At 47.4% G+C, this 12,161-nt stretch overlaps 1 protein-coding gene across 2 annotated transcripts in view; it reads left to right on the forward strand.

The window, feature by feature from the left end:
- PLCD1 (phospholipase C delta 1) overlaps window positions 1–12,161 on the forward strand; it is a 56,388-nt gene that overhangs the window by 37,617 nt on the left and 6,610 nt on the right. For both annotated transcript variants that reach the window (XM_027791731.2, XM_005240959.4), the window contains exons 7-11: window positions 194–338; window positions 1,387–1,536; window positions 8,301–8,468; window positions 10,284–10,440; window positions 10,756–10,872. In XM_027791731.2, coding sequence (XP_027647532.1) covers window positions 194–338; window positions 1,387–1,536; window positions 8,301–8,468; window positions 10,284–10,440; window positions 10,756–10,872 — 737 coding nt within the window. The remainder of the gene's footprint in view (window positions 1–193; window positions 339–1,386; window positions 1,537–8,300; window positions 8,469–10,283; window positions 10,441–10,755; window positions 10,873–12,161) is intronic.

Here is a 12,161-nt window from a genome sequence, read left to right on the forward strand (position 1 = left end):
ACTGTGCTTTCCTTGCTCAACCTCTGAGCCCTCCTGATCCCATCCTTTCTCCATCTGCTTTCCTGTTTTTCCAAGCTCCTCTTTTCTCCCTTGCTCCCCTAACTTCCTGTCAACCTTCCTGTGCATCACGCACACTCATTTTGAGATGGAGCAGAAGGTTTAGTACCCAACCAGGTCCATTCTTTGTTTCCAGAGCCCTCACCAAAGGCTGCCGCTGTGTGGAACTGGATTGCTGGGATGGCCCTAACTCAGAGCCCATCATTTATCATGGCTACACTCTCACCTCCAAGATCCTCTTCAGCGATGTCATTAAGGCCATCAAGAACTATGCTTTCAAAGTAAGGATGAGGGACCCTCTAAGATTTCTCATATTGCACAGTCCAAGACTGATCGTAGGTCTCTGCTCTCCCAGCAGAGAGCATAAACAATGAAGACTTCATCTTAGCATTTCTCATGGGTACAAGATGTGTCCTTCTGTCTGGGCATCCATGTTCTGCTTTCTGCAGAGATCCATTCCTGGGAGTTGCTGGACAGGGACCCTATCTGAGGATGAGTTTGGATCTATACCAGCATCCTGGACCCCACTGCAATGAAAATAATGCCCAATATCTTGAGTGTACCTGGTGGGAAATGCAAACAAGCTCATGATTTGTTGGCTTTGATGTCTCTGGGTCCGTTCCGAGTTTAGAGGAGCCCATATGCATGTGTTTTGGAGGGACTGATGCGAAGGACTGCTTCCAATCTGCTTTGAAAGGAATGAGCAGGCCTAGAGTCTTGTATGGCAGTGTTGGGCCAGCAGCCTTTAAAAACCTTGGGTCTGTCCAGGCTCACTGGGCTTTCTCCTATTTTCCTTCAGTGCACTTGAGAATTAGTATCAAGTTTCCTTTGGGGTTTTAAAGCAGTGACAACAACAATGCCTTCAGCACACAAAATGACTAGCAGGGGCCACAGGGAACCAGATCAGGCCTGTGCATGAATGGGAGAAGGATTCAAGTCACCTAAGGATTTGAGCAAACAGTGATTTCAAAGCCTCCCTTCCTAGTCCTTCCTCTGAGGTAGGAAGGTGCTCTGGCCCACAGTGCCAGTGGAGAATGGAGGCACAGGGAGCCTCATCAAAGGGCCCCAGTAAGTCTGTGGGAGGCATCCTGACCCAGCCTGGTGCCCTGTCCATTGGATCATCATCTCTGGAAGGTGCCAGCAGAGATCTGAGTAGCTACTGCATAGTTAAATTTGTCCATTTTTAACAAATGCTCATTTTAGCAGAATACTAGACCCTACTGTTGAAACACTCATTTCCAGACAAAACAGCACTGGGCTTATATCAATTGCTATAGACTGGTGAAATTACATGGTTCACTGATGATGTATGTTACCGTCTTGTTGTAGACCTCACCATACCCTGTCATCATCTCCCTGGAGAATCACTGCAGTGTCGATCAGCAGAAGGTCATGGCTCAGCACATGACGACGATCCTGCAGGACATGCTCTTGGTTGCCCCAGTTGATGGAAATAAATCCCAGTTCCCCTCCCCAGAGGTAAGCAAGGCCACTCTAGCACTTTCTGCCTTCTGAGAGTGGAAGAAGAGAGGTCTGTCTTCTTACTGGGTGCCAAGCGGTGGATAATATGCCTGAAAACTGGTGGGAACTGCACTTGCTGAGGAACTGAAGTTGTCTGTGGGCAATGGTGAAATAAGACACAGGAGTACCTAGAAGTAACATACGCATCTCAAGCACAAAATGTCCTGTTGCTCCTTGTGTGTTGTCTAAGCTCTCAGAGGAGACATCCCTACAGGACTGAGGATATTCCTGGTCCATTTACCAAGGCCAGGGAATGTCCTTCATCCCATGAGGTGGTTGCTTTTCTGGCTTGCCCCAGAGGAACTGAATCCCAAGGGTCTGTCTTGTGTCTGCCCCCCACACCCCAAAGCTAAATATGACCTCCTTCCAGCTAATCCTCTGAAGCACTGTTAGGTTGCTGCACATGCAGGGAAGGTTAGCACCACAAGGAGTGATTACAAGGTGTCTAATGTTTTTAATTCAGCAAGATTGAACACTGCCTGATACCATGGTAAGTGAAATGTTTTGCTCTGTGCTGAGCTCTGTAGCATACGCTCTCCTCCTCCTTTAATGCCTTGGGTGCTCTACTGTGGAGATCCAGGCTGCTGATGAGGAAGCGATGAGGGCTGAAAGCTGTGATTGCTTGCCCCTCAAAACTCAAGGGGAAAACTAGTACAGGTAATCTAAGACTGTGTCAAGCATGAAGTGTCCTCCCTCTGAGAACGGCCTGGGGTGGTGTGGGTGAAGATATCCATGGAGGACAAGGGGAGGCAGGAGGCTGCAGAGAGATGCCCCTTTGATTCCCATGAATCAGGGCAGCTGGGAAGCTGGGAGCTGAGGTTGGGCCCTGCAGGAGGAGGTAGATCTACAGCCCTCAACAGTGGATCTTGATTATAAAATCATTAGCTGACAACTAGAAAAAAATGGAAATGGAATCTTGATATGAACAAAGAAAGTTTCCAAAACATATGTAAAAATGAAACATTCATCTGTTTCCATCCTTCCGGTTTGTTTTCTTTCTTTCTTTTCTCTTAAGCACTTTGCAGAAATCTAATTCTGTGTAGATAGCTAGAGTTCCCTTTAAATTGCATTTCTTTACTAAAGAAATAATTTGCCAAAAATTGGATGAGCATGCCTAGCTGGAGCTGGAAGGAGTTTGTGAGTGGGATAAAGCTGGCAGTCATCAGGGGAGAAAGGATAGGGAAACGATCCACGCAAAATGTCTTCTATATTTGTTGTCTCTCTGCCTTTTTCTCTTTTTCCTTTCTGACTTTCCCCTTTTGTTTGGGAGTGTCATGCCTTGCTTGATACAATGCCTAGCACAGAGGGAAGCTGATCTGGGTTGGTCCCTAGGCACCAGTGCAATAAATTAGGATGAATCATAATTTTTAATGCTGCTGCTTCAGCAGGACATTTGCAGTGCCACAGACAAGGTGCCTCCATTTAAGAAGTGACTATAAGGGTGACAATATGCCCAGCATGGAGACAGGTCTCTGCAGGCTGTTCCCTGAGTTGGAAAAATCAAAGTCTTCATTGTCACCTCCTGGCTTCCCGATGCAGGATCAGGAAGGATGCCGATGGCTTTTCAAAACACTGCCTTGTGACTAGGGAAATGATATGAAGAGAGAAAGGAGAAACACCAGGGAAAGAAATGTGTGATGTGTGTGGCAAGGAATGACCCCAGCTTCCCAAAGATGTTTTTCCCATTCCTGTGCTTGTCTAACCTCCTGCTCCAGTTGCCCAGACAGACACACGGCCCCAGCTGGAACAAAACAGCCCAGACCTACCTTAGTGAGTGGATTTGGTCTGATATGCTCCATTGGAAGGAGTGATCCATTTAGTTTAAAGGGAGAAAAATTGCCAATGTAGCAAAACCTATCCTTTTCTCGCTGGTACTTTACCTTCCTGCTATGTGAACTGGCAGAATGTGAAAAGGGCTGGACTGCTGGTTTTTTTGTTGGAAAATACATTGAAGCTGAAACATTAAGGAAAAAAATAAAAAATCAAACAAACCAGAAATCTCTTGGGTTTTCCACTTCCTTGTGAAGCTGACATGGGGAAGCCCAGGACAATGTAGTATTTTTTATATTAGAAAAAGGGTGGGATCTGTCACTGGGAAGAGGGCTGAAAGGCTGTAAAATAAAAACAGGCGAAGCATTGCTACAGGGTGTGTTAGCAGGGCAGTGTCAGTAATTAAAGGAAGATCGACACAGTTTGGATTCATGCTAACGATTCATACCGTAGCCCAGGGCGGGCATCTGATTTATTAGGCTCCCTTTGGGAACAGTGTTGGGCTACACAGAGCATCTAAATATCTCCCTCAAGCTGATGTCTTTAGGTCCCAATAGTAAATTAAAAGCCTGTAGGATGAAAGGCCAAAAGTCACATAAAGGTGCCGGGCAGTACCAGGGTTGTAGAGAACTGCTGATCCAGTCTCTGCAGCTCATTGCTTGTTGCAGGCCCTTCTGCCCCATCCCTGATGTGCACAGGGGTCTGCTAGGGCCCCTTCCCCTGTCCCTGCATTCCAGCTGGAAATGCTGCAAAAACCCAGCCCTGGAACAAGACAAAACCAGCTGCCAACACTGCATGTAACTATTCAGCATATCAGTCATATCTGAAACCCCTCCAAATCTTTGTTCCTGGACTTCCTTGTTTACAATGACAGTGGTTTTGGGCTTAACAGAACTGCCCTGCCAAGTGACCCTTAGGAACATGAACTGGGAGGTGCAGTGCAGTGGCAGGTGTCTCTGCTATCCCACACCTCCACTGTCCCACCAGCTGACCCATCAGTCACATTCATTGCTGTGTCCTGTGCCCCCATACAACACCACTTTGAACCATGCAGCTCAGGAACCACTTGCAGTATAGCAGTGGTGGTGCAGGGCTCAGCACTACTGATCTGCCAGCAGAGTGGCTGAGCTGCTGTGCCCCATGCTCACCGCAAGGCAGCAAACCCTTCTGGGTTTGGCTCAGGTAAGTCCAGGCTGGGTTCAGTCACAGGTCTCTTAAGCCAGCAATGGACCCCAGGGACTGGCAGCCCAGGAGGATTACTTTGGCACGATGCATTTGGCATGAACGTGGCTTCAAGTCATTCTGCCTTATGCCTGACTGAACATCTACGTAGGAAACTTCCAGGTGTGTTAAATGTGTGTATGCGGATCTTTTAAAATCCTCTGCTCTTTACAGCTTTTGCTCCTTCTGATAAAATCAACAGTGCTTTTAAGATGGTTGCCATGTCCCAAGTCACAGAATCCCAAAGGAAGTAAAGCCATGTGTCAGAACCATTTCTCTTGCAGAGCTGAACTTGTTGAGCATGCAGTAGAAAAGGTGGAGAGCAGGAGAGCTCCACTTGCACAGAACTAAGGCAATGTGATTTACAGGGCATGTGAGGAAAGGAAAGGAGAAGAGAGGAGAGGAAAGGAAAGGAAAAAGGATAGGAAAGGAAAGGATCTATTCCAGCAGCCACTCCACTGTATGTTCACAGTAGAGTCCAGTGTCCTTGTAGCCTTTCCTTAGCTTACAAATTCCCCACAGCATTGTCCCTAAAAATCCTTGGCTTTCAGTGGTATCATCACATGGAAACAACTTGGATAACTGTGCTTGATGGCAAGGGGGTGAACCTGGTCCACCCAGGAGCAGCAGACCACATAGCCAAGGACAGAACTGGAAACAATGCTACACCATGTGTCCAGTGCCCACACGAGAAAAGAAAGGCTGAAAACAAGCACACCTGTATTCAACCTTGGACATGCCACAGGCAGTCAGGATACCTTTATGATCTACTTGGAGAGTATTTCTTGAGTATTTCAGCTAATGCTTCTTCCTAAGACAAGGGATCTGCTCAACAGAGCTGAACTGATGAGGTGAGTGTCTTTGCCTCAGGCTAGAAACAGTATCACGTGATGGGGATCCAAGAGAGATGGAAGAAGTGCATGTGTGTGTTTGTGTCTGTGTGTATCAGCTCATTTAAAGCCTTGTCGAAGATAAGCTCTTAAATTTAGGACTTTGCTTCCTAGTACCCATATTAAATGAAGGAAGACAATGTTTGGGACTGGTAGCTTCTGCAGGGTGGGTTCAGTGGAATGTTACTGTAGAATAGCATCTTCTGCAGGAAAAGGAGGTGAAAATGCTCTGTTTTGGGTTGAATCTCACCCCTTATTGTGGACCAAGTTAATGCTTCTCCCCTGGAGTTAAGTGGCACATGGGCTGCTCTCCCTTGTAGTCATGGTGGAAGTTAGCTGTATAGGGGATCCTAAAACTCTGCTATGCAACAGGACTCCAGAAGGGAGCCAGCCTTGGGGATTTCAAGGTCAAAGGGGACCACCATAATTGCCCTATGGAGACTCTTGTACAACACAGTCTGGGCTGACCAGTGTTCCTGTGGCCATGGGGAGCATCTGGGGCATATCCAAGGTTTCACAGAGTAGCCACAGTCTACACAGGATAACAGCAGCACCAAGGACCCACTGCTGGCAGCCCTGGTATGGGGTGTGGTGAGGAGACAAGGTGGAGGCTGTGTTGCTGTGCCTTCACTGCTGGTGTTATTCAGCCAGGTAGGATGGGTTCATGCCAGAAGTTACACCTCCCACTTGCTGGACAGGCTGTTCTGAACTGAAGATGCTTAAAAAGGGATAGTAGCCCTACTGGTAATTAAGAATCAAGCAATCTGCCCCAGGTACCTTATCCCTAGCTCTTTACTGTTGACCTGTGAGGTGAGGCAGTAACACTTCTTATGGAGCATTAGAAAGCAGACGCAGCTAGTGTATTATGTATCAGGATGCTATCTGCAGCCTGCAAAGGACAAGAGGGGATTCTCTGAGCCCCTTCTCGCTGTCCCCAGTGCAATCCCTCCGGGCTTGTCCATTCAAAGTGTTGGCTGGAGCCTAAAAACTCACACAGAACTGGATTTCACCTGCTGCCAGTGAGTGTTGTGGAAGAACAGTGGAGAGCTGGGTGTTGAGGCAGGACGGTGGGAAGAGACATGGAGCAGACTGAAGTGAGACTCTGAGGATGAGCTGACTCATCTCCTGGCCATGGATGTGAAGAAGCAGGTCACAGCTCTGCCTGGAAGAGAGCTGAGGGGCTGGAAGGAGGGAAGATGGGTCTGGGGATGGGGAGGAGGATGCTGCTGTGCTTTGACTGCTCCTTTGGGCCTTTTATTTCCAGTAACCAGTACATTCCTTCCAGCTGCCTTTGTGTAGCTTTTGAGTGACAGGGAAAGTGCCCCAATGTAAACAGATTATTTGTGGTAGCTGAAGTTCTCTTGACTGCTGTCTCAGGTGCCAGTGCCAAATTTCAGCTCAAACCAGGCTTCATCCACATCTTTGCTGGGTGCTGAGGGGTTGGGCTGGTCTCTGTAAAGATGTGATGCAATTAGCTTGTACCCACAAAGCAGGAATGGTGCTCTTTGAAAATGCCTGTGCTGCTTTATAAAAGATCCTTGGTTTTCCACAGTCCTGTCATTTGAGAATGGTGGGGTTTGTTGCCTTTGCTGTTGTAGTGGAAAAGGCAAATACAGGGTGTCTCTGAGAAAGGGGGAACATACTACACAGACTGAGGGGTTGCATTGACTAATTCTGAGATTGCATTTTTCTGGAATAACTAAAACCTTCCAAAGCCAGGAGTACCAAACAGATCCAAGCTGGCAGCAAATCTCTCACTGACTTCGCTGAAAGCTATAGGGTCTAGGGGTGTTCCTGATTTTAAGGCATAACCCGCTCACTTAGAGACTGGACCCAGGCAGTCACCCTTCTCAGTACTGCTCCCTGCAGCCAAAATCGCTGCTGCCTTGGTTGGGTTCAAAGTCAGCCCTCTCCAGGCTTCAGCTTTCTTCCCATAGTCAGATCTTGCACAAGATACATCAGTGGTAAGGTGGTCTGTGAGCAAGCACGTACTGTTGGAGGGTTCCTTCACCAAAGAGTTTTATGTGGACTTTGAAAGAGGCTGGAGAGAGTTGATTCAGCACAAGAAATGTGCTCCTGGGGTTAGCTCAGCAGCCAGCTGCGTTACATTGGCACACGCTGCTGGTTATGGTTAGTGTTGTACCATGGTAGCAGTCACAGGAGGAGCTCCTTTCAGAAGAGGAGGTATCTTTGGGAAGGGTCTGGGAACACTCCCTTAGGCTGTCAGCACCCTAAGATTTCACTTGCCAGATCCCATACATACTAACCCTCCACGTCTGCTATGCATGAAGCACAGGTCCAGAACTTAATGGACCTCTCTCCCCACTGAAATGTCCAGTGAAGCAGAGGGCTGCGCTGTTTCAGTCTGTGCACGGATCTCATACGATTTTATAAGTTGTGCATGTGTTTATAACTATACATTGCAGAGACTGGGGTAAATTAAGTAACAGGGCCCCACAGAGGGGCAGACTTGGCCTTTTTTGCTAAGCCACATTCAGTTTTGAAAAAAATAGTAGATTTTTCATGCCTCTAACAGCACAATAGTTTAAGTTGTCTAGTTGAGGGGATGGTCAGCTCTGTATCAGAGGGGAATCAGTGGGCTATCTGGGGTTTTCAAACTTGTGGCTTGCAGTCTCAGAGGCTGGCCAGAGGCAGGGAAGGGCCTCAGTGGAAAAACAGACTTATTTTTACCTATATCTATAGATAATATCCAGTGACTGATGCAACTCTAAAAGGCCCTGGCCCTGGTTACAGCTGAGGGGCTGTTATATCCTTGCTCCTTCAGGGTGGGCCAGAACCTTTTCTACTCACCAGCTAATTTGTCCACTTTTCCTTGTGCAGCAATTGAAAGGGAAGATCCTTGTGAAAGGCAAGAAGCTGAGTAGGCAGGAGGACCCCACTGGAACAAATGGGAACAACAACTTGGAGGCTGAGGATGTCTCTGATGAAGATGAAGCAGCTGAAATTGAAGATGAATCTGTAAAGACTGAGATACAGCAGAAGGGGAAGGTAAGTAAAAGAAGTAACTGAGTCCCAAAAAGGGGCAGACCTGAAAAGACAGAAAAGCTATAAAAAAAGATCTTTGCCTATTGCAGAAGGCTCTGAAGTCCTACATCAGGAGATCCTGTTTTGTTAGTCTATCCCACAATTTATGCTGGGAAGCCCCTTTCTAGGTGGGTTTTGTACCATGCCTAAAAAAACAAAACAAACCAAAACCCGATTTTAATATGCTTTTAATACGTTCCCAACTAAGTTTTCACTGTGGTTTCAGCTACTTATCTGGGGATATATAAGGGTGAGTTGTTGAAATTGCTGGAGCTAAAGATCCTGGTCCTTGTTCCGCTTCATGATCTCTGTCTCAAGCACCACGAGAGATCTTGCAGAGCCAGCCAAGCGTGAAGGGTGGCCTCTTCCCTTGAGATGAGGCTGGAGGACCCACATCTGGGACAGACCATGTAGCATTTAGGGAAACAGTGAAAGGGCACATGTTCAATCTGTCTCTGATTACCAGAAATCTATTTGTCATGGGACCGTCATGACTTTGTTTATTACCAGAGACTGGTGCTTTTCTAGTCATATTTTGGGACATACCTGCACCCTCACTGGGCCCTGTGTTGCCGACCCAGAGGAGGGAGGAAGGGAGAGAGGGAAGAGCTACAGATCTATGGGGAAGGGGTGGCTCAATACAAAAGCTATTGGGATGACTGTTTCTGGGAGGAAAAGGCTGGCCTTTATACCAGTGTTATGCTCCCTCATGTGAGGACATTCATTTTTCCAGACTGCAGGTCATTGTGAATGCCAATCCCTTACAGACAAGGTTCACACGTCATATAAATACATAAAGTCCCACTGATGGCAAAGCTGATTGATGTTGCCTCTGGATCTGGTCTGCTCTATACTTCCCCTTGCTGATTTGCTCACTCTGTGAGGGTCTCATTTCTTTCTCTGAACTGTAGTCAATAATGTGTATAATTTTGAAGTGTCTCCTTTTCTTGCTTCTAATGGGAGCTTAGTGGCTCTCAATCAGCCTTGCACCAATGAATGTGGCTATGGAGTGAGATGCATCAAAGCATTGTGAGAACTTCCTAGTTCAAGGGAAAAAAAGCCTTAGCCCTGTGGAGGCCAAAGCATCCCTCCCTTCCCAGGTTTGCGTGCTTGGGACCAGGACAGTATGGAAAACTCATTGCTAGGGCTCTGTTGTAAAGTTTACCAACTGAAGACAGCCATGGATGCTGAAATACAAGTGATCATGCATGCAGAGAGCCACAGAAATGCTACCCTACCAACAAAGAGAGAATCCATCTGGAGAGCATCATGCAACAGGGGGGTTGGGATGGCAAAGCATCTGTTGTGTGAAATCCTCTCTTAGCTCACCAATACAGGTTGACTGAGCTGGTTCCTACTGTGTTTGTAGCCCTAATCACTAATGAGTTGTGATAGCCAAGCTAAAATACTTATTCACATAATAACGTGCAGATAAATGCAGAAGGAGAGATGGGCCAGATGAAATGAAATGAAATATTCTTGGTAGTAACACTTGGGAAGTCAGTGATATCATTGGACAGGCCAGGATGGGCCTGAGAGGGAAGTGATGCTCTGGGAGGAGGGATTAGCACTCTCCATACGGGGCAAGGGACATGGCAAGGGCAGCCTGTCCCTTTTATCATCCCCTCTCTGCATAGAGGTGCCACTGAAGGTTGATAGCATGCATCCTTTTCATGTGAAGATGGCAGAGAAGAGGAACCCCAGGGGTCCTAGGGAAAACATGATTATTACTTTTGAGTATGACTGCAGAAACTCTCCACAAATCTCTCCTGCTTTTAGAGTGACACCTTGAAGCTGGCCAAGGAGCTGTCAGACACAGTTGTCTACTGCAAGAGTGTCCATTTCAATGGCTTTGAGGACCCTAGCCATCCTCGGGCTTTCTACGAGATGTCATCGTTCACAGAAAGCAAAGCTCTGAAACTAGCCCAGGAGTCTGGTATGTGTGTTCTGCCCCAGCAAAAGGCCATCCCCTATCCCAGTCCCCCATAAAGGGCCAGCTAGTGGTGGTTGAGCATGAGAAAAAGGCATCCTGAAAGACATGGGCTATGATCTCTTTGCTCATGAATGTCACTGAGAAACAGTGGGAATAACTTAATATCATAGAGGCTATTACCAAGAAGAGCATTTTATGCAGGTAGTTCACATGTAGCCAGACTCACTAGGCAGAGGGGGAGTGTCTACAGCAGCATCAACAAGAGATAAAAGTAGCCCCCATCACTGAAAGGGACATTTTCTTCTTTTTTTTCTGTAGCAACCAGTTTTATTCATCACAACATCAGGCATCTGAGCCGAATCTACCCTGCAGGCTGGAGGACAGATTCTTCCAACTACAACCCTATCGATCTCTGGAATGTCGGCTGCCAGATCGGTGGGTACAACTGGGACATCAAGAGAGGGTCAGCCTGGCTGGGTCACCCATGACCTGGCTAGGAAGGGGCTTCAGCTGAGGTGGATGTGTGATCTCAAGCCATTTGCAGACAGTTTCATTGGTCACTGGGAGGGATCAGCTCTTCAGCCAATGCTCAGTGACTTTTCCTAGACCACTTTCTGGCCCACCTCAAAACTGTTAGGAGAGTCTTTCCTGCACATTAATGTGTGCATCCCTGCAGTTTCACGAGAAGCAGAGTTACTGCCATTTAACAAAGGAGGAGGGAGCCAGGAGTTACAGTCCCATACTGAAAAGTGTCCTGAATTATCTGGCAGAGATAAATTAAACTCAACTCTCTTGGGCCCTAGGGCAAGGCCATAACCATACAAAGGCCAAGCTGTGGCCTGAGCTGTTCCCTGTAGTCAGAGCAGCACCACATAATACCTAGCCCCAGAGCACTGAGGCCCCTCCCTGGTGGTATGTTGTTGTCTCAGAGATTTCATGAAAACAAGGGTCCCAGAGCCTGTTAAGCGGATTATGTTGTAGCTGTCATCCAGGAAACCTGGTGCAGTGGTAAGTGGGCAGGGTGGCGATGACATGCTTGGCTCTCTTGGTGATGCTGGATGTTGGAAATGTCCCAGTTGTGCCAATGTGGCCCAGCCAGACAAGAGAAGCTGCAGATGCAGGACTCCCTGGCCCCAGCTGTGTAGATATGCATGGGCTGGATGTGCCTGGCAGCATATGAACTTGCTGGGTTCTGCAGTCCCATGGGGCCACAACTAGCCCCCATGGGCTTGTATTCCCAGCACTCAGGAGAGTCCCTGCAAGGCAACATCAGGTCCCCCAGGGTACACTAAAGCTAGACCTGCATGCCTTATCTGACCTGAATTCAGTATTTGGGCACCCAAAGTAAGATTTTTCAGAAGCCCAAGTACCTACAGCTCCCAGTAGAAGCAGTATACTGGAGTTATTAAAATCTTGCTTGCAGGTGGAAAAGCAGGGGAGTGATTTAAAATGTTTTTGGCCTTCAAGTATTACAGGGTATGTAGGACCCAGGATCAACATAAATTACTGTCTGTCCTAGAGCTGTCTTAGAAGTTGCTAAAGGGGTTAGCATCACCCTTGAGAAATCAATGGAGTGCTAAGGAGATGCTGCGGTCCGTGTGTGCTCCTTATGTGTATTAGTGAGACTGTTCACTGAGACTGCTTCCAGATTTGACATTAATGCTTTTAAAAAGATGGTGGCACATCGGCAATAATACAAGAAATCTGCCTGGTGTTAGGACACC

Source organism: Falco peregrinus, chromosome 5 (genome assembly GCF_023634155.1).
Source record: "Falco peregrinus isolate bFalPer1 chromosome 5, bFalPer1.pri, whole genome shotgun sequence".
NCBI classification, from domain to species: domain Eukaryota; kingdom Metazoa; phylum Chordata; class Aves; order Falconiformes; family Falconidae; genus Falco; species Falco peregrinus.